This window comes from Ascidiella aspersa, chromosome 2 (assembly GCF_963924565.1).
Source record: "Ascidiella aspersa chromosome 2, kaAscAspe10.2, whole genome shotgun sequence".
In the NCBI taxonomy this organism is placed as follows: domain Eukaryota; kingdom Metazoa; phylum Chordata; class Ascidiacea; order Phlebobranchia; family Ascidiidae; genus Ascidiella; species Ascidiella aspersa.
The window spans coordinates 32619965-32641959 of NC_139448.1; the positions used below are offsets into that span (position 1 = coordinate 32619965).

Here is a 21995-nt window from a genome sequence, read left to right on the forward strand (position 1 = left end):
TTGTGCCCATATCTTTGATGTTTGCGTCAACACCAGTTTTACACACGCCGGGGCGCATCTTGGAATGTTTTGTGCGTAGACGCCCGCAAAACAAATAGACTGTGGTGCGTCGAGTGGCACAAGCAAAGGTGCGTTGACCTAAAACTGTTGTTAAAATTTGCGCAAATGCCAGCGAACCGTCCTATCTTTTGTTGAGGCAAAACGATCTAAGCCTGTGGTTGGGTTTATACCTCTGTAGTACAGCATTAAAATGCTTTGAGAATTTTAAACAGGTATCGAAGCAATTTTTGATGATTTTTGCAAGAAAAAACCTAACGCACTTTGATATATTTTAGTAAGATTTCAGACACATACTTAAGACAATGATATGAAAAGGTAAAAACAGTCATAAAGTCAAAACGTTAGCAGTTATTGAGCTACCTTGTCTTAAAACAGTCGCATTTCGCGTTGCGTTTAGTGCAAGCTCAGACAGACTTTATCAATAAGTCTGAATTTAGAATAACCTCATTGTCGGAATAGGACACAGTTCGAAATGGGACAAAAATAGGTCCAATAGCCAATATGAGGAATAAGGTAAAATCGTAATAAAACTATTCCATCAGAATAAACCCTAAACCGTCAGAACAATATCTAAACAACATTTTACCTAAACCCAAACCAAACCCTTAACTTAATCACTAAAAACTAGTAATTTTGAACCTAAACCAAATTTTTACCTGTAACTTTAACACTTAGGACAAATAGCCACCAGGTGTTCCCCCTTAGACATAAACAACACCTTTGCTCGATTTTAGATACGAATTAGCTAAACTGTATAAGAATTGCACAACTTATAAATGCAATCTGTTAAGCGTTAAAACATGGAAAAGGATCGTTTGACGGAAAAGGGCGAAAAGCGCAAAAAGAGTCCCAACCGTTCGATAGCGGCTTTATGCGGTTCCACGCTGGTTCTGGTGGCCCTCTGCATTTCGGTGGCCACCCCTGCCTGGGTTGTAAGTGCTGACGTTCAGGTTGGGCTCTGGCATCTCTGCTACAACGGAACCTGCTCGCAACTGAACGGTAAGGCTCGACGGATAAGTAGTTTAAAAAATGATCTCTTACTTTAAATCTAACTCTAACTCTAACTCTAACTCTAACTCTAACTCTAACTCTAACTCTAACTCTAACTCTAACTCTAACTCTAACTCTAACTCTAACTCTAACTCTAACTCTAACTCTAACTCTAACTCTAACTCTAACTCTAACTCTAACTCTAACTCTAACTCTAACTCTAACTCTAACTCTAACTCTAACTCTAACTCTAACTCTAACTCTAACTCTAACTCTAACTCTAACTCTAACTCTAACTCTAACTCTAACTCTAACTCTAACTCTAACTCTAACTCTAACTCTAACTCTAACTCTAACTCTAACTCTAACTCTAACTCTAACTCTAACTCTAACTCTAACTCTAACTCTAACTCTAACTCTAACTCTAACTCTAACTCTAACTCTAACTCTAACTCTAACTCTAACTCTAACTCTAACTCTAACTCTAACTCTAACTCTAAAGCCTCTATATCAGTGATTCTTAAACTTTTTTCAACGCGGACCCCTAACAATTTTTTGGGCTTCGCCTGGACCACTGTAGGCAAGAAAAATTCAAAAAAGTACGACATAAATTAACGTCACTATCCAAATAGACTTGATGTAAATGTTAATATTTGTCCAAAATATGTGAAAGTGAAATGGAGTCTAAATACAATCAGTGCAAAACCTTTTTATTTTTAATTGAACTGTTTTCTTTGAAAATTTATAACTTCTTATCATACACTAATATATCAAAAAGGTCTTTATGGATCCCCTAAAACTAGTTAACGGACCGCCAAGGGGTCCGTGGACCCCAGTTTAAGAACCCCTGCTTTATATCGTTTAAGTTACCCAAACATTTGGTTTCAGAGGTTGCCGTAAAAAGCACGACTCCAAAACTCTTTTTTGAAAATTGATTAGGACATACTTTGAAGATTATTAAGATTCGCGCTGAGCGCAAAAAAACTAAATTGACTTGGTTCAGGTAGGCAAAAATTATAGTTTGCGGAGAACTATTGCAACTTGCCCCATTAGATCCGTCTTTGGTACCAACTCCTTTATTGCCAAATATAGCGCCTTTTGGGGATCGTAAATCGATTCCGGGTTTTGCTCAAACTTTAACCTAATAGTGCTGTTCGTTCAAGCATGACGTACCGAAGTAACAGGCTATACCACTTGTTACACGACTACGTTTGTTAACGAGATTAGAACACTGCGTAATTTATAGCGATATTTGTGTTGACAAAAATTAGGACAACCTCAGTAGAAACCTGGCGTTTCCATTGTCAGCGATATAACCCAGCCTAAATTTAGGTTATGAACTTATGAGTAATTTTGTAAACGAAATGTGATCGGAAAAGGCACTGCCGATGTACTTTTCACAGTTGAAAAATTCAACCAAGAAAATAGTCACTCTACTTAAAGGCCACGAGGCCTTTAACCCCATTCCTATTTATTCCAGCCTAAACTAGATTAAAATATAAAATTGGCTGTTACAAGGTATTTTTTTGCCTATTTTCTATGCGTTTTTTTGCAAACTTACTTAAGCAAAACTGAAATTTAAATTAAGACATTTTGCACCTTGTAAATCAAAACACTGCCATTTCGCAGATGTGATGACGTACTTGCAGACGGTAAGGGGCTTCGATATGTCTTCCATCACCCTCGCATCGACCGTCTTCCTCGTTTCCTGTCTCGGATCTTTCCAGGTCGTGAGTAAAAAGCTTGTGACCGTCGCCGCTGCCATTCTGCTTCTCTGCTCCGGTTAGTGTTGCCTGATTTTGTTGTTAATGTGTTGTTCACGATAAGGCAATGTATTAAACAAGACATTTGAAAATGACTGAAGTCCCAGTCAAGTCATTTGCAAAGCAACTTAAGTCCAAGGCAAGTTTTTTCGAGAAATACCAAGTCCTATAGTCAAGTAATATTTAGATCAAGTCAATTCCAAGTCCTTGTCATAATAATTAAATGGTAAATTATAACTCGTCTGAATATGAGCACTTCAACTAAATAATAACAATCTGTTTTATAAAAAAAATGCTTGATGATAACACTTTATTTCTACCCCAAGTTATTTTTCCGAAAGACTTAAGTCAAGTCATTTAAAAACAGTGACTCAAGTGTAATGAACTAAAAAAGTCCTTTTCACTTCGATATCTCACATTTACCGATACCACCCTAGTGTCGGTCGATACCACCACCTTGCATCGGGTACCGATCCGAAATTATTGGACATCCCAAGTAATGTGTTTCACGTTAATTTTTTTTTATTTAGTCTAAATAATTTGCGTATCCACATAGTCATATAGCCGACTTCTAGCGGAGGTTTGGAGGTAAGTTTGAATTTAGCAAAAAAGTGTTACCCTTTTATCTCTTATTAAATCGGTTAGTGCTCAAAGTTTTACACTTGTTCTTAATTCAGGAATATGTATATTACCTCGAAATCGATCTGGCACCGATACAACCATAATTTCGCCGAGTACCCATACTACCACTTTGGATCGGGTACCGATCAAGAAACAGATAGCTAAAAACACGCATTTTAACCGTATGCAATAATTTAGGAAAACATATATCACTTTGGTGTCGCATAGACACCGATGGCGGATGAGTACCGATACTATACGATTGTGCACCGTGTGCCGATCCGATATTATGGGGCAACTTTAGAAACTTACATAATTTTTGTTGTTTCCCTGTGGATTAGGGCTATGTTTTAATTTAGCATAAGAGGCGTGAATTACTTATTTATAGTAACAACTTATTTAATTAATATCGAATCCGGGTTGTGCTTAAATGCGACACTTGGGCCTTACGTTTCTATTCTTTGCACAACAGCGCTAACATCTCTCGTCAGCGGATCGGTCTTCACAGTCTACTACCCGATGAAGGACGACCTCGCCTACGGCTATTCCTTCATTCTGCTGTGGATAGGATGCGTATTGGCCTTTGTTTTTGGAATTTCGTTTGCAGCTGCCGCGAAGAACTAATCGACTGTCATCGAACTGTCAGGAAAATCCGCTTATAAGCCATCGTTTACGAGAGTTTTTTAAACGACTGGTTTAATCGAACTCGACCGTGTTTTAAGTTTTTAAACACGTTCGAGTTCGGTTAAACCAGTCGTTTCTCAAAATGTGAACTAAGACTGAGTAGACACCCACAAAGAATGCAAAACAGTAGAGAGGCTTTATCACATACAGAAAAAAATAAGCCTATGTCTTTGTACTGCTTCTGCAATTTTATACGTTTTGGAAATATGTCGTGTAGAACCAATCTCAATAATATGACCATATAAAACCACTGCAGTCGGCAACCCAGCCAAATCAAATCGGCGGCCCCTATCAAGCTAAGAAACACATTGGTCTCTGCATCAGTACTTCTCAATATTTTGCACGTCGCCGGCTACTTTTACCAACCTTTTGTACCATGTGGACCCTTTTTACTGACTTTTTTTCACTTGTACTGAGAATTTATTTCCAGGCCCCACAATATATTTTGCGACCAATAATACTAAAACCAACCAATACAATTCAATCCTAATGCGAAACAGATGCACCATTGTAAGTGATTCTGTTATGGAGGCAAAAATTTGAGTCACACCTTAAGAATTAAATGAAATTATTTTGGTAAGACCTAAAAAACCTACTATAGCCTGTGATGAGGTTCTAACTTATAGCGGGACCGTCACTCTACGGACTGACAGCGCAGGCTGAGATAATAATTATTTTCGCCTACTTTACACGTATGTGGATGTATGTTTTAGTCAATCTAAATGACTGTGTAAATTCAAAATGAATTTTTGTTTATACGCTTTGAGATTTCACGTTTTGCAGAGCGCAGCATTTGTATGTGTTTTAGCCTACTATTGAAAACACGTGTGTATCTGTTTATGTTGTTGTAGATATGTCGGAAGTTATAGCATCGACGCTTGTTCGATTCTGGAGTAGTAGCGATGCCGTTGCGATATTAAATTAATTAGTTCGATCTAGCGCACCGATTCCCACCTTGGAAGTAAGTTTTATAAAAACTAACAGCATCACCTGGATGTAACTAAACTTTTTGGGAAAATATGCCTTCGAACATTTCGATTTCATCTATTTTGCTTGTTTGGGCATAGTAATGACGTCATTCGGTATAGTAATGACGTCATTCGGTATATATAGGGTTTCGGTACCGAAATAAAAATCAGGTATCGGACGTTCCCAGCTGCCTGTTCATTATTTTAGGAAGAAGTTCGCAAACAGAACCTGCTTTACGACAAACAACCCTGATTGTGGCTTCAAACGTGCTTGGAAGCATCAAATCTATACTTGTTCGTTCTTTGCTTTCCTGTTTTGGGTTCAAGTTATTTGGGACGGCTGCGTACTTATTTTTTTCTCTTTTTCAAGTTTATTCTGGCGCTGAACATCGTTGGCAGAGCGGCAACAGCAATGCACGAAACGTTTTATTTAATGTGTTATGCATAGTGGGCAGGTAGTCGGACCGTTTGACTTTTCCGGTTCAGGTTTCAATCTTATATTTTCTGAATCCGGTTCCGGTTTTTGTTCGTTGCAATTCAAGTTCCGGTTCAGCTCTGGTTCGACTAAATTTATTTTCGAAACAAGTTCATAAAGTTCCGGTTCGGATGCAATATTAGTTGCGTTATAGCTAAAAATGTGGGTCAATAAATGTAGAGCATGTTCATTGAATAGCAACTCGTATTTAATCTAAGTTTCGTGACGTACTAAAAACAAGCAGTTTATTTAAATAACTGAAAAATAAAAAATAAACGTTTCATTTAATGTATATTCTTTTTTTAATACAATTTCAAAAATAGCACAACTTAAGACGGTAAAATACAAGTTGTGACGTCAAGCGGAAATGAACCGTTTTCTTGGCAGGTTCGGGTTCAATTAAGGTTCAGAAACTTTCAAAATATCCGTCCTTAAAATCTTACAAAACACGATTCAAGTTTAGTCTCGGTTCGGAAAAAATCGACCTAAAACCGGTTAATAAAGTTAAGTTAGTGTCCGGTTCGACTTACCGATAGTTCATACAAACTTCAAGCATTATGTACAGCGTACAGGTATTAATAAAATGGTATTTTCGCTTTGTACGCCAGCGAAAAAAGTTAGTGACATTCGCCATGGTTAAAATATGTCATTAGAGCATTTTAGAAACAATTAACAGAAGAATCATTGAGAGCACAATTTTATGTAGATTCCTAATGAATTCCAATATGATTACATTCATGTCAATGTGCTGTTGTTGATGTTGATGTTGCTGTTGCTGTTGTTGTTGTTGCTGTTGCTGCTGATTGTGTCTTACTAAAAATTAGGGATTACTGAAATTCCAACCTGTTTTTTCTGTTAAGAAATGTATTTTTAAGGTCAAGATGTCAAACACTAATATGGTAATTTTATTTTACTTTCATTTAGTTTAAGTTGGACAAATCGTAGTTGGGGGTTTGTCATATCAACTCTTTTCTACCGGTATTCAATAAAATCACACGTTCTCACACTTGACTTGATATTTGATTTGATATATGTTGAGAAACTTCGCTACCGTTTCTGTGGTTTATTATTTTTACCTTAGTAATATAGATGCTTTCTTTAAACATTGAAAGGTAGTTAGGTTCTGTAGACATATTTAGGCGGTGCCTTCAAATTGTTCAGGATCACAAGGACCACTCAGCAGTTGCAGTTCTAGCGATCCTTGTATTCCTTGTTATCTTGTATATTTTAGGTGCTTTCAAATTTTAGAAATAACTGGCCACATGAATCATACTAATTTAAGTGTCTTAAACACTAACTGTATCAGATTTTGGTGACCTTATAATTCGAGTTTCTCTTCAATGATAATAAAACAATAGGTAAATTATACATTAATACATTCTGTCATTTTTCTAATAGCATGAATTGGTAAAAATTACGAAATTGTGAGTGAGCCGAAAGCCATCGCAGACTCACCGCATCTGTCGAGAAATGATGCAAGCGAAGCAGGCTACAAAAAAACTAGCCTGCAGTGAGGTTCGAACTCACGACCTCCGGCCATACCGGGCTTTTGGTCACTAATGATACGTAATCGGTAATCGTGGTCAAAAAGCAGATTCAGAAGGGCTAGATCACAGTTGTTGAACACATATGTGTGTGTGTGTCTTTCATCGTATTATGAAATTGCGCACTGAACAAAAATATATATCTTGAAACAAATATTTTGGGTATAATAAAGCAAATGTAAATCAGCCAAAACATAGTTTGGCGCCATATGGCCATATGATAAATTAGGGATATTAGTAACCTAGTTGAAAACAGGGGCACGAATTGATAAACACATTTGGTAAATTATAATTATAAGGAATAACTTGACTAAAAATTAAGAAAAACTTCCCCCATATCAAGCAAGTTGTTTTAGGTGCAAAAATTAAGATAAATAATTAAATTTAACTGTTTACCTTCACACTTCGCTATCAATTACTTAAACAACTCTTATTTTTAACCCTAATCAATTGACTCAATTACTTAGGTTTAAGTGTAGTATTCCCAAAAAGGCTTAAGTCGGGTCAAGTCAGTTGAAAAGAGTGACTTAAGTGCTCTTAATTGATCATTATATCATTAACCTAAGTCATTACAACATCTCCAACCATGTTCGACAATTCGTAACTTGCCTGGATTAGGTGCTGGTTGTTGATGGAAGAACTGGACCAGACGAATCAGAAAAGGCATGAAGAGTAAAAGAATAAAGGATTGGACGCAACACGACAGGAGAAAATAGGTAACCTCTTTCAAGTAAAAAATTGGCTCACTAGTCGTCGTAAGCGTCCTTACTAAAAAAAATTATCGCGTTATTGCAGTTATTTGCTGGTGTGAGTATTTCTACAAAAAGGTATAACCAGGGGATGTTCGACATTTTGCACTTTATCTGATTTCAATACTAAAAAACGTATATGGTTGTCCAATTCGATACCAAATTTCGCCATTAGTGTTGTCACAAAAGCAAAAAAAAATTAAGGTGCAAAAGTAATGAACAATTTTGTAAAATTAGACTTACCTTATTATAGCACGTTTGTGCAGAATAAAATTGTAGTGAAATTAAATAAAAATAATGACAAACATATAAATGCAACATATAAATGCTTTTAAGAACCGTTTCCTTACATAAAAAAAAAACAGTTTCCCCTCTGCCAAACCTTTGCAAATTAGGATCCATGGCTTCTGGTTGCATTTTGGGTCTAATTACATTTTGAATCTAATACTTGTTTAATTTCCTTTAATCCAGGGTGTTGTTTAGTTTCAGGTTTTCAGGAAAACCCTAACCTAAACTAAACGAAATGAAATCAAGTAATTAGATCCAAAATGTACGGAAGTTTTTTCAATAATGTAGGAACCTTACCTGCGCTTTCTGTGCAACCAAAAGGCCAGAACAAACAGCTCCTGGTATAGTCTACTTTTTCCACGACAGTTGTCTTGTAGAACACGTCTTGTATAGCTCTTTGTAAGTTTTGGGGTAACACTTGTTGAGCCATACTTTACTTGAATCTGCTAAACTGGCGAGAGGAACTATGGCGCTCAGTAAACAAAATACAAGATTGAACTGTAGTTTGGTTACGCTTCGGTGAGGCAACATTGAACTGTTGGATGCCAACCGAGCATTATAGGAACTAGAATAGATGAAGCGAAACGGCTTTCACTTGTATTGTCCTGAAATGGGCACTGTAAGATAGGTGTTCTCTGTGAATGCCTTATCGAGTTCGAGTAGAATCCTTTATTTTTTCTACGAAACCTGTTTTTTCAGGGCAGCTAAAGACATATAATATCAGGATTAACCTACGTAGGCTATACTTAACATTATTAATCTACTTACTCACAAGAATCAGCACAAACAAAAAAGGTTTGCATGTTGTTTACCTTTTTTCAATTGTAGAATCCTTCTACAATTTACCTTTTTTCAAATTGTAGAATCGGCAAGTATTTTTGCCGGAAGAACAATTTTACAATTGAAACAATGCCTGGCAGCAACAGCATATTCATGTTTACCTTTTTTGCTGTGCAGTTCAACGCGGGTCCCAACTCTTTTTTTTTCTTGGTTAAGTCCACCATTGTCTGACGCACAAAAATAGGCACTATTGTAATCAGGTTTATGCTGACGAGTGTCTCATCCTAAAGGAGAAAGTAATTAAGGTAACGCAGGATTGCAGAGGAATTTTGGGCGCTCTTTCACTTATGTACGTGAAAAGTTATACAAAAAACAAAACAAAATAATACCGCATACCACAACGCATATTGTTTGGGTTAGGGTGCGGGTTAGCGTTTGAGTGAGGGTGGGTCAAGTAATATTATGTTTAATATTCATAATAACTTGACCCACCCTCAACCAAACGCTAACCCGCACCCTAACCCATACAATATGCGTTGTGCTATGCGGTATTATTTTGTTTTGTTTTTTACATAACTTTTCACGTACATAAGTGAAAGAGCGCCGAATTTTGTAACTATAGGCTGCTGCAACGGAGCGCTAGAGGCTAGACAGTCTTGTGGCCGCGTAGGCAACAGTAAACGCATAATTTCTGACCCAGAACTCGGTGCCTCTAACTATTTTAAATTTACACGAACAAAAACAGCAGAAAAATATGTTGCTAGCTTTGAACGATGTTGTTCAAGAAAACCTGTTCAAGTAACATGCACCTTCCCGGTGCGGTGAGTGCTTTTACGTACACTATTTTTTTGGAAAGTGCTGTTTTTTGCCGATTTTAATTGCATAAATACAAAAAAGGATTATCCCGTTAATTTATTACTTTTCTTTCTATACCGATACCTAAAATTTACAAAAAAATCGTTCGCAATCTTACCGGCTACTAAATGACGCCATTACTTTGGCAACAAGAGTAAAATTGATAAAATCATACTGTTCTAAGGTATTTTTTCCAGATTAATAGGCCAAAATATGGTATAGCGTGAAGAAGTTTAGTTACCTTAAGTTGATGAACTATTATTTTTAAACTAATTACATTTCACGATTTGGCGTAACTTTGTGACGTCATCTCTGAATTTTTATACTCTCCCAAACAAAGTCCTGGATTTGCGTCTGATTTGTATGACATTGGATACCCTCCTGCTTTTGTGTGCGAGCCTTAGTTACTAAAAATATAACGTTTATATTAACACACTGTAAGAAATTGGCGCTGAACATCGTTGGCAGAGCGGCAACAGCAATGCACGAAACGTTTTGTTAGATGTGTTAAGCATAGTGGGCACTGGGCAGGCAGTCATACTTTTGTCTTTTCCGGTTCAGGTTCGGTTCGAGTTCAAGGATTTTTTCGGAATCCGGTTCAGTTCCGGTTTCGGTTCGGAGTAATTTAAAAGTTCCGGTTCAGCTCCGGTTCGACTAAATTTAGTTTCAAATCCGGTTTATAAAGTTCCGGTTCGGATACAATAGAAATTGCCTTGAACCTAAAAATGTGAGTCAATAAATGTATAGCACAATTATTGAATAGCAACTCGTATTTAATCTAAGTTTCGTGACGTATTAAAAAAACAGGCATTCTATTATTTATATATATATTTAAAAACAAAAAAATCAACGTTTTATTTAATAAATATTGTTTTTTTTTAATAAGATTTCAAAAGTAGCACAACTTGACCTTGTAAAATGCAAGTTGTGACGTCATGCTTGAGTGAACCACTTTTGTTGATAGGTTCAGATTCGGTTAAGGTTTAGGTACTTTCAAAATATTCGGTTCGGTTCCAGGTCGGCTTTTAAAAATCTTACAAAATACGGTTCACGTTCGGTAAAAGTTTCGGAAAAAATCGGCCCAAGTTCATAAAGTTCGGTTCAGGTCCGGTTCGACTTCATAATAGTAGATACAGAAACTTCAAGCGTTATGTACAGATATTAATAAAATGTTATTTCCGCCTTGTACACCAGCGAAAAGTTAGTGACATGCGCCAGGGTTGAAATATGTCACTAGAGCATTTTAAAAATAATATGCAGAACAATCACGGAAAGCACAATTTTATCTACATTCCTAATGAATTCCACTATGATGACATTTATGTCATTGTGCTGTTGTTGAAGATATGGCTGTTGCTGTTGTAGATGATATTGGTGTTGTTGCTGTTGCTGTTGTGGGTAATATTGCTGTTGTTGTTGTTGTTGCTGCTGGTTGTGATATGGGTTTTCCATGTGTCCTTTAGCGACGAATCGCCCTACAAACAATTGAACTTTTACAGAAAATGTGAGATTACTGAAATTCCAATCTGCTTTGCTGTTAAGAAATGTATTTTTAAGGTCACGATGTCAAACACAAATATTTAATTTTAGTTTATTTTTATTCAGTTTAAGTTGGACAAATCGTAGTTGGGGGTTTGTCATGTCAACCCTTTTGTATTCAACAAAATTATACTTGTTCGCACACATGACTTTATATATGATTTTATGTATGCTGACGAAACTTTGCTATCGTTTCTGTGGTTATTTTTATTGTGTTAACATAGATGCTTTCTTTAAACAATGAAAGTTAGTTAGGTTTTGTAGACATATTTAAGGATTTTCTTTAAACTACGCAGGATCACAAGGAATAGGCCTACACGACAGTTGTAGTTCTAACGATCCTTGTATTCCTTGTGTCAAATGTGTTCGTTGTGTATAACGTGAAACTAAGTGATATTGTCTATTTGTGTACAACTTCTAATTTGAGTTTCTCGTCAATGATAATAAAACAATAGGTAAATTATAAAGTCTGTCTTTTATCACATAGCATAAATTTGTGAATATAATGGAATTGTTAGTACACCGAAAGCCATCGCACACTCACCGCATCTGTCATTTCCATTATGCAGGACTAGAAAAAAAAAGACAGGCTAGAAAAAAAAAACTGGTCTGCAGTGAGGTTCGAACTCACAACCTCCTCCAAACCGGGCTTTTAGTGTAGGCCTATTATTGATACGTAAACCGTAATCGTTGGTCAAAAGGCAGATTTAGATGGGCTAGATCAGTGCTTCTTAAACTTTTTTAGTTTTGTTCACCCCCATAGCATCTATCTCCAGATTTCATTCACCCTTGTCTCATGATATGATAAAACCATCTCGTCTATATATTACAGCGCAAAATGACTTAGATTCTTTCGATTTTTGTTAAGATCAACTCAAGCTAAGGCTTACCATTGTATATCTACAATTTCTCGAGTCCAGAAATATGAAGCTACAAAAGCACAAAACACAGTCCCCAAATGTTTGTACTTATACACTCATTGCAAACCAACAAGCCAAAAACAACAGTTCAGTAGTCGATTTACCGCAGAGCTATCATCTATTTCTGACGGTTCAGCCTTATTTACCCCTTTTGGTTGGTTCACCCCTACAAAAATTTGATTCACCCTGGAGTGAACCATTCACCAGTTTAAGAAACACTGGGCTAGATGACAGTTGTTGAACACATATATGTTTGTGCCGTTTATTGTATTATGAAATTGCACAATATTTGGCACTGAACAAAAATATATCATAAAAAAGTGTTTCGGTTGTAATAAACCAAATTTAAATCAGCCAACACATTTTTTGTGGCGCACTCTAGTCACATGATACAATACCATATTCAAAGTCTGTGTTTTTTAATTTTGTACATTGGCCACGTTCTTGTGGTATAAAGGCCCGTTTACACTACAGCTGCACTGAGCTGCACTAGGCGTGAAATTGTTTTCACTTCAGCTGCAGTGAGCTGCGCTGGGCGTAAAAATCGCTCCAAACGTAATGTGTTTCTATAGCTGCACTGGGCTTGAGTTTAACAAAGCGTGAAAATCGCTCCAAAGCGTATTTTTAAGCTAGCTGCAGCTGCTGCACGGGGCTTGAGTTTAGCAAAGCTTGAAACTCTCGTCACAATAGAATTTAAATGCAAATTACGCTTTGCTCAGCTCAGTGCAGCTGTAGTGTAAACGGGCCTTAAATGTATTTTTCAATTAATTTATGAGCATTCTGTATTTTGAAATCTCCAGGGTTGTACTTATTTTTAAGGGTTGTAAGTCATTTTTAAATGATTTAAGTCCAAGTCAAGTGTTTTTCTAATAACATGTCGAGTCCCAGTCATGTCAAATTCATCTGTTTCCCAAGTCATGTCATTATTTAAGCAAGTCCACTTGAAGTCAAGTATTTAATGTTAAAATTTACGTTAAGCTATTAAATTTGGTAACTTCGTTTAAATATGCGAAACTAATTGGCTAAAAATATAAGAAAAATTCAGTATACATGAAACAATTTATTTTACGTGCAAAAAAAAAAAAGTTAAATAAAACAACTATTAATTTTTTAACCCTAGTCATTTGAATCTATTACTTAAGTTTAAGTCTTGCCCTTTACCCAAAAGACCTAAGTCAAGACAAGTCAGTTGAAAAGAGTAACTTAGGTGCCCTTCTTTGACTATTACAATCATTGACCTAAGTCAGGGGCGGGCAACATACGGCCCGCGACGAGATTTTGAGTGGCGGCCCGCAGACAGTTTCTGATGTTACATGATAATGTCGCCCGCGGCCACATTCTGCCACAATCCCCCACTACTTGCTTACTACGTCAATTTATAGAGATTGTTTTGTTTTCTTTGTGTTTTTAGATTCTTTGTTTTGTGTTGAAATTATATTTAGGATTTGCAAGAAATATTTTCCCATTCATTTGCCGAGAAACGTAAGTTTGAGAAGGAGTGTCGCGAATTTAACAAGGATTGAATGCCCAAGTATTTTTTCACTCAAATCGGCAAGAATCAGTATTTTCTTTTGAATAACAAAATCCGAATGGTGAAAAACAAATGATTCCGGTTGCACATCAATGATAATAAAGAATGTTCGGATGATAAGCGATAAATATAATTCGCTAATAAAAGCATCATCAGTAGGGCGATTATTTTTTGACCTAAAAATGAAATTTTGACCTAAAAATATATTTTTTGGCAAAATTTTGACCTATTTTAAATATATTGATTATTTTAAACAACAGCATTAGTGTCTTGGCGTCGTCAACTACACGTTTTTCATGTTTTACTGACTATCGGTCGAACACAAATCAGCTTTTTTTTCGGGTTTATGCAAAATTATTGAAATCCTTAGTTGATATTTTTGTCATTTTAAAAAGTCAAATAACTATAAATTGCCGAAGAAAACAAAGACGCTGGTTATTTTAGAAAATGTTGTCAAGAGAAAAAAGACAGCAAATACTGTTCAATACATTTGTCCAAATCAGAAATAAACAACTGTATAATGCAAAAACGAAGCTGAGCCTAATGCGATAAACTTGGACAGGGTAGTTAATTCTGGAAGCTCGCGTATACATAACACAGTTAAAATGTCGTTGAATATAACTCAAAAAAAAACTTTTTCTAATAACATTTTAACATAACGTCAATTATAAAAAAGCTGATAATATTTTTTTTTTAATTTTGTAAACGATTTATGTGCATTTTTAATTTGTTTTTGACTTTTTTTTTTATTTTTACCAAATGTGTAATTATTTATCTCATAACATCTAAACAAACCGATTTTCGGTTTATAAAGTTGTACTTAGTTTATTCTTTAAGTCGTCAAAAAAGTGTTGCCGTGTTTAACGAGTACAACGTTAGTCGCTATTATGCGACAAAACATGCAAGCTTTGACAGTAGGCTACTTAATCCGGCCCGCGAAGTACTTTATTTGGCCATATCTGGCCCGCCGACCGGAGAAGTATGCCCGCCCCTTACCTTAGTCATTACAACATGTAAATATCCAACCATGTAGGCCTAGAACAATTCGTAACCACAGCTATACAAAGACTTGCCTGGATTAGGTGCTGGTTGTTGTTGGAAGGACTGGACCAGTAAACGAATAAAGAATAGGAAACAACACGACAGGAGAAAATAGGTAACCTCTTTCAAGTAAAAAATTGGCTCACTAGTCGTCGTAAACGTCCTTACTAAAAAAATGTATCGCGTTATTGCAGTTATTTGCTGGTGTGAGTATTTCTACAGGAAAGGTATAACCAGGGATGTTTGACATTTTGCACTTTATCTGATTTCAATACCAAAGTGTTGGTAAAACGAATACGGTCGTCCAATCTAATACCATATTACCAAAACGCAAAAAAACATAATTTTAAGATGCAAAGTAATAAACAAATTCGTAAAATTAGGCTTACCTTATTATAGCACATTTGTGCAGAATACAATTGTAGTGAAATTAAATAAAAATAATGACAAACATATAAATGCTTTTAAGAACCGTTTCCTTACATAAAAAAACACTTTCCCCTCTGCCAAACCTTTGCAAATTGGGATCCATGGCTTCAGGTTGCATTTTAGGTCTAATTAAATTTTTAATCTAATTACTTGATTTCATTTCCTTTAGTTCAGGGTGTGAAAGAAATGAAATCAAGTAATTCGATCCAAAATGTTCGGAATTTTTTTTTTGATAATGTATGACCTTACCTGCCTCTTCTTCGCAACCAAAATGCCAGAACAAACAGCTCCTGGTATGGTCTACTTTTTCCACGACAGTTGTCTTGTAGAACACGTCTTGTATAGCTCTTTGTAAGTTTTGGGGTAACACTTGTAGAGCCATACTTTACTCGAATCTGCTAAACTGGCGAGAGAACTGGCGAGAGGAACTGATGGCAAAACTAAAAAATAAATCTGTAGTTTAGTCCCGCTTCGGTGAAGCAACATTGAGCTGTTGGATGCCAACTGAGCATAATAGGAACTATATCAGGGATGGCGAACCTTTTTCATCGCGCGGGTCACAAAGACGACCTTAATTCTCACATAATGCACAAGTGGGTCATATTTTTTATTATATAGGCTACTAATTTTATGCAAAATTTTGCTGCTGCGTCGTTTTAAGTGTTATTGTCTGGTTTGGTAATTTATGGTTTTTGGACGATTTCCAAGAACCTAAATAGTTAACAAATGTTGCAGCTTTTTTGTGGAATTACAGGCGTTCAGCAGAAAGCTTTTCAGCATGGTTTATTGATTTAACCAGGGTTTTCAGAACTTTTAATCTGCCAGCTCTTAATTTCCTTGAAGGTTCGCCGCCATTTACGATTTAAAGCGATAAATAAAATGCTTTTAGTTGGCACGCATTTGTTAAAGTGAAGTTAATGTAGGCTTACTCGTCACAACTAAAACACTTTTGCACGACCCATTTAAACAGTGTATAGTGCTATCTAACGAACAATTGTTTTTTATATTTATCGTTTCCTGAAAATGATTGATAACATTTCGGTATTTCTAAAGAAACAAGTGGGTCATTAAAAAAAACCTGGTTTTCAGGACAGCATAGCTCAAGACATATCATACCTGGATTTACCTACAGTACCTACTTACCAATATTAAACTACTTACCCACAAGCAACAGCACAAACAAAAAGGTTAACATGTTTGCCTTTTTTCAATTGTAGAATTTTTCCTCCGCCAAAAACAACTACCGGGAGAACAATTTTACAATTGAAACAATGCCTGGCAGCAACAACATATACATGTTTACCTTTTTTGTTGCGCGGTTCAACACGGATCCTTACTACGTTGATCGTTGCTTTACCTGCTCAATAGTGGGTCAGGTTGCACAGCAGAAATACAGAAATTCCCTGATAAACCTTTGATAAATAAAAAGACCCAGCCGCAACCTTTTCTTAAATTCTTTCCTTTATTCTAAATTTTCCTTTGTTAAGTCCACCATAGTTGGACCTATAAAAATAGGGACCGTTGTAGTCAGGTGTTGGTTGACGTCCGGTTTATGTTGCTTTTGAGTGGGCTACAGTTAAACGCGTCAGTTCTGACGTACGTCCGCGCCTCTAACTATTTATTATTTAGAACACGAACAAAACAGCAGCAAACCTTGTTGCTGGCTTTAAACGATGTTGAATACAAGAAAACCTGATCAAGCAACATGTACACTTCCGGGTTGGTGAGTGCATCCCCGTACACTGGTTTTATGTGGAAGTTCTGTTCTTTTGCCGATTTTAAATAAATAAATACAAAAAAAGTTACTTTATTGCTTTCATTTCGACACCATTACCCGATATTTTGGACAAAAACTTTTCGATCCTATCCGCTACTCAAAGACTTCATTACCCTGGCAACATGAGTAAAATTATTTGAATCAAACTGTTCCAAGGTATTTTGTTTTAGACTAATAGCTCAAAATATCCTATAGCGTAAAGAAGTTAGCAACCTCCAGTTGATGAGACTGATCTACCTTTCAAGGTAGAATAGCAGCGTTGAATCGCAAATCATTGCTGAAATTTCTATGTTAATGTGGTATCAGATCGGCACCGATACCGCCCTAGTATAGAACGAGCAATAATATTAGCACTTGGCATCAGAAATCGGCTTCGATCCGATAATATCGAACATTCCGAGTTTCTATAGATAGAAATCGCTCTTCTGGTGTAAACGAAGTATAAATTTCAGATCGAACCACCCTTAACAGCACAAACGCTCGGTTGTGAGTTCCCTGCTACACCGAGCTTCAAAAGTTTGCAGTAACCATAAGGACGAAGCAAACGAAATTAAACATGTTAAGAAGGCCATGAGAATAAACGGATACCCCGACTGGTTGTTCAAACCGCAAGACAAACCTATCCATTTAACAGCTAAGCTAGAACCTAAAAGTCTGGCAATTATTCCTTATATTCCAGGTCTGGGAGAAAAACTAAAAAGTATTTTAAAAAGCCACGACATTTTTACAGCTTTCAAACCGGCCAGAAAAATTGGAAACATTTTACCTCCAATTAAAGATCCAGTTAAACCAGAAAAACGTCAAGGGGCTGTTGAGGAAATTCCCTGTGGAGTTTGTTCAGCAACATACATAGGGGAAACTAAACGTTCCTTTTATACCAGGAAACTCGTACACATGCGTGATGTCCGTCACGAAAAGGCATCCCGGTCAACTCAGGCAGAGCATGCGGATGAACTTCGACACGGAATTGATTGGGATGATTGTAAAATTCTAGACTGGGAACTGCACTATTACAAAATACGGTTCATTGAATCATTCCGGATTGACAAATCTCCTAACACCATGAATAAAAAGGATTCATGGTATCCGGCAATCTACTCGTCGTTGTAGCTATACGCAATAGCTGATAAACGCCAGTTGTTCGACGGCGCAGTCCTGCACCGGATGACTCCGGCGCGTCACAGCTTACGTCATACTTCAGGGACGTCTAGAATTATTAATTTTATTCTACGTTTTTTACATTTTTACTTCTCAGTATATAAGATGGCTAGTGCACTCTCGTTTTAATTATTAACCTTGATGAGGTCAGCTGGTATCTGCTGCCGAAACGTCGGTTTATATTCGCTTACACCACACTGTCAGAACGGTGTTTAAATTTAAACACCAAAACGGTCTATACACGTTTAAATTCTAAACACTTAAACACCTAATTTAAACACCTTTGTGTTTAATTTGAATTTTGATGTTTAAATTCTAAACACCTGAACGATTTTATGCTAAACACCTGATATTTTGACGTGTTTAACAACGAATATTGGGAGATTTTAAGCACAACTAACGATTTTAAACATGTTGACGATTAAACACTTGATATTTTAACACGTTGATTGTTAGACGTGTTTAATTCGATGCATTCTTGCAAAGTTATATCTTAAGCCATTTATGTTGATGTGATGGGATGTTGTTGAGAGAGGTATTGTTATTTTAAAGCACTGAGCGGTTGTTTTATGTACGATTGCGTCTATCGATTTCGTCAAATATTTAACAAGTTAGCATATATGGCCGTGACAGATCACAATAAACAAAATGACTTAAGTCATGGTTTCCTAACTTAAAATCTGTTCGGCCTATTTGGCATTATTTTATTTTTGTAAATGTGGAAATAATAAATATACGGGTTAGTGTGCTCAACGTGCCATTTAATCCAATATTTGATTTCACTAATGTAGCTTGCCTATAGCTTTATACCAAAGCACAAAGCGAGGCTGTGCGGTCTTGTGCCGCCATGACCTACTTAAATTGCGCCAGCAATAAAAAAACGCGCGATGAAAACAATCTACGGCACAGATTTATTCTAAGGAAAGCTGTATTGCAATGAAGCTTATATATTTTTCAAGATTAAATTGTTTGACCAAGCCTATCTGGTTTGACATATGACGAACAGTAAGTATTCTTTATTAAGTGTTTGATTTACGATATATTTTAACTAACTATAGTAATTATGTTTTGTTTCAATACAATTTTCTGCGTACATATAAATTTCATTCAATAAATAAATCATAAGGTATTTGAAATTGATTCGGTCCGCTGAACAACGCACTGGCGTGTGACGAACGCGGGATATTGAAACCTCAAACAGAGAAAATGCTTAGCACTTTTACAAGTTATACATTACTGTTAAAGCCGGTTTTGCGTATATTTGGTTTTCGAGTTACTAACATTTATGTTAAACAAATACTAATGTGTATAGTGGTGACATATGTACTTTAATATACTTTTGATAAATGTGTAGTAATAATGTTTTATTAGCTGTGCAAGACTGTCAGGTTGAGAATCTGGGCGCTGGTCTAGAATCCTACCACAGTTCTAAAATCAACGCACAAAATTTGAGTTAGGGTGCGGGTTAGCGTTCGGGTGTGGGTGGGTCAAGTATTATTATATTTTTTGTTTAATAATAATACTTGACCCACCTTAACCCAAACGCTAACCAGCACCCTAACCCAAATGGTGTTTCGTTGTGGTAGGATTCTAGACCAGCGCCAGAATCTGAAATGTATGTTCCAAAAGCCATGTCTTGGAAAATGAATTGACTGAATTGTGGTTTTTGTTTCAGAATTATAGGTATTTCATTTATCAATCCAAAAGCAATGAAAGTTGTAAAATACTATTTCATGATGATTCATGGCTTTACACTTTGTACACATTAAAGGATTATCTTAGATGAAACATTTAAGGTTTGTATGCTTTTAAATAGAAATTTAATTTTTCTGTTAAACTATCAAGTATGCTTTTAACAATTTATTATTATTAAAGATACTTAATTACACTGCTTTGTTTCAGGGAAATCAATGACAGCAAACAAATTGCCCTTTTCGACTTCAAAAACAACTTCACGGACGATCAAGGTTAAAATGTAATTACATTTTACTTGCATGTTTTACATGAAAATAGTTTATTCGTATTTGGCTTTTATTTCATATGTAGCGGCCAGCGAGGAAAACTATTGCCTTTCGAAATTGGCTAATATATAAGTTTTTGCTTATAATCTTTCATCATAGAATATGTAAAAAAATATGTTACATATTGTTCCAGCATTTTCGCCAATTTTGATGTTTTTTTAATCTATAAAATTTCTGAGGTACTTTTTTTTGTTTTAGTTTGAATTTATCATTTCCATTATTTAAATCTTACATTGAAATTTTAAATGTAAAATTTAATCTGTAGTCTTTTGGAGTGCTACTGGCCCTTTAATAAATTATATAGTTTACATAATTTTATTTATTTCCAGCAATTTTAACTGCAAAGTGCAAGATGGGAAAATAAAAGTCTGTGACAAAGTGCAAGTGGAAATCAACAAAATAATATGGATCACAAGGTAAACAAACTCAATTTTTTTTAAATTTGTGGAAAATACATTTAATTTATATATGTTGTGTATAGTGTCTGGTCTGAATGTCCCAGTAATGGGCAACTTTTGGGGGTTACATTGTGTATCACTAGTTTAAGCACAAATTTTAATAGCACATAATGTCCAATACAATAATCTGGCACACATATTAACTTTTTGTATGAAATAATGATTTAATTTGTTTTCAAAGTAGGGTGAACCTTTTTTTTTAATTTTAGTCGGTTATGAAGATATCAATTACAATAAAAATTAACTTGTTTCGCAATCATTGCACTGTCATTCAGTTACAGCAGGGGCGGGCAACATACGGGATTTTAAGCGGCCCATAGACAGTTTCCGGCCTTAAATGATCCACATTTCGCAACTAAAATCATTATACTTATGATGCTTTTAGTAGCGAAATATTGTTATCTTATTCCTTTAAGTTCCAAACAAACTGATTTTCGGTTTACTAAGTTCTGCACTTAGTTTATTTTTCTTCAAGTCGGGAAGTAATCAGTATGTTTAATGTGCAATGAAAGTGTGGCCGTGTGTAAAGAGTACAACATTAGCGGCCATTATGCGACAAAACATGCAAGATTTGGCAGTACTTAATCCGGCCCGCCAAGTACTTCATTTTCCCATATCTGGCCCGCCAACCGGAGAAGTTGCCCGCCCTTGAGTTACAGTGCAACATAAATAAAACATTTCCTAATGCTACAAATTAGTACATGTCTTAATAATATGTTTTGTGGTGATTAGTGACAGACTAAAACATGTTTTTATGACATTACATGTAGTGGTTCTGGATGGTAACTTCAAATTGTTACTATGTTAGGCAAATAAAATAAAAAAGTTGTTCAGTGACAGTGTATAATTTAATTATTGCAATGTATATTATATTGATCTAAATTTTATTTTCTAGGCAGCCATGCTCAACTCGTCAAGAAAAGCTCTTCAAGGCCTTTATTGGGCAAACCTTTGTACATCACATCAGCATTTCTGCATTTGTATATTAGTGGATGGAATGGCTGTTAAATTAGACTTAGCGGAAGAACAGCACTTTTGAACAAATTGTTAAGTTATATTTCATTGATATTCGAGCCTGTTAATATGCACAGGATTTAAGTTATCAATTAACTTTAAGTTGCTCTGTGTTTGTATGTTTTTAAACCACCTACTTAAGGCCCAACCTTGAAAATTTGCCAAGCATAGCAATTATAAATTTTATAAAAAAGGGTTCAACTTTGTAAAATATATTCTTTATCTGTTTTTTTACTTTTATCACATACGCAATTTTGTTTGCATAAACACCTTCATTGTATTTAACAAGCGATATTTATTCTATAACTCAATATGATTTTAAACAACCCA

The 21995-nt window shown here is 35.7% G+C and overlaps 3 protein-coding genes across 4 annotated transcripts; 1 reads left to right on the forward strand and 2 right to left on the reverse strand.

Annotated features, from left to right (window-relative positions):
* The first annotated feature begins 810 nt into the window (after nt 1–810).
* On the forward strand, nt 811–5175 carry LOC146164993 (epithelial membrane protein 1-like). The gene is made up of 3 exons (XM_083382636.1): nt 811–1059; nt 2680–2832; nt 3907–5175. The coding sequence occupies exons 1-3, from the start codon at nt 861–863 to the stop codon at nt 4056–4058; spliced, it is 504 nt and encodes a 167-aa protein (XP_083238762.1). The 5' UTR covers nt 811–860; the 3' UTR covers nt 4059–5175.
* Nucleotides 5176–5496: 321 nt separating this feature from the next.
* Nucleotides 5497–8741, reverse strand: LOC146164994 (uncharacterized). Of its 2 annotated transcripts, none has more exons than XM_083382492.1 (3): nt 8440–8741; nt 7715–7873; nt 5497–6413 (listed from the first exon to the last, which is right to left on the reverse strand). In XM_083382492.1, the coding sequence occupies exons 1-3, from the start codon at nt 8570–8572 to the stop codon at nt 6382–6384; spliced, it is 324 nt and encodes a 107-aa protein (XP_083238618.1). In that variant the 5' UTR covers nt 8573–8741; the 3' UTR covers nt 5497–6381. The 2 variants fall into 2 exon arrangements, with proteins under 2 accessions (XP_083238618.1, XP_083238617.1); XM_083382491.1 differs by having other exon boundaries at nt 5504–6374; nt 8440–8735.
* Nucleotides 8742–10710: 1969 nt separating this feature from the next.
* On the reverse strand, nt 10711–16730 carry LOC146164995 (uncharacterized). Its single transcript, XM_083382833.1, has 4 exons — nt 16595–16730; nt 15487–15677; nt 14841–14975; nt 10711–11252 (listed from the first exon to the last, which is right to left on the reverse strand). The coding sequence occupies exons 2-4, from the start codon at nt 15617–15619 to the stop codon at nt 11011–11013; spliced, it is 510 nt and encodes a 169-aa protein (XP_083238959.1). The 5' UTR covers nt 15620–15677; nt 16595–16730; the 3' UTR covers nt 10711–11010.
* Between the last annotated feature and the right edge of the window lie 5265 nt (nt 16731–21995).

What these genes read in the sequence shown, in the direction of transcription:
- LOC146164993 (XM_083382636.1), top strand. Translation starts at nt 861, where the DNA reads ATGGAAAAGGATCGTTTGACGGAAAAGGGCGAAAAGCGCAAAAAGAGT. An exon ending in AACCTGCTCGCAACTGAACG is followed by an intron (nt 1,060 to 2,679) that starts GTAAGGCTCGAC and finishes GCCATTTCGCAG; the next exon opens with ATGTGATGACGTACTTGCAG. An exon ending in CATTCTGCTTCTCTGCTCCG is followed by an intron (nt 2,833 to 3,906) that starts GTTAGTGTTGCC and finishes TTTGCACAACAG; the next exon opens with CGCTAACATCTCTCGTCAGC.
- LOC146164994 (XM_083382491.1), bottom strand. Translation starts at nt 8,572, where the DNA reads ATGGCTCAACAAGTGTTACCCCAAAACTTACAAAGAGCTATACAAGAC. An exon ending in TGGTTGCACAGAAAGCGCAG is followed by an intron (nt 7,874 to 8,439) that starts GTAAGGTTCCTA and finishes AATTTTTTTTAG; the next exon opens with TAAGGACGCTTACGACGACT. An exon ending in ACAACCAGCACCTAATCCAG is followed by an intron (nt 6,375 to 7,714) that starts GCAAGTTACGAA and finishes CCTAATTTTTAG; the next exon opens with TAAGACACAATCAGCAGCAA.
- LOC146164995 (XM_083382833.1), bottom strand. Translation starts at nt 15,619, where the DNA reads ATGGCTCTACAAGTGTTACCCCAAAACTTACAAAGAGCTATACAAGAC. An exon ending in TGGTTGCGAAGAAGAGGCAG is followed by an intron (nt 14,976 to 15,486) that starts GTAAGGTCATAC and finishes ACATTTTTTTAG; the next exon opens with TAAGGACGTTTACGACGACT. An exon ending in ACAACCAGCACCTAATCCAG is followed by an intron (nt 11,253 to 14,840) that starts GCAAGTCTTTGT and finishes AATTGTTTGTAG; the next exon opens with GGCGATTCGTCGCTAAAGGA.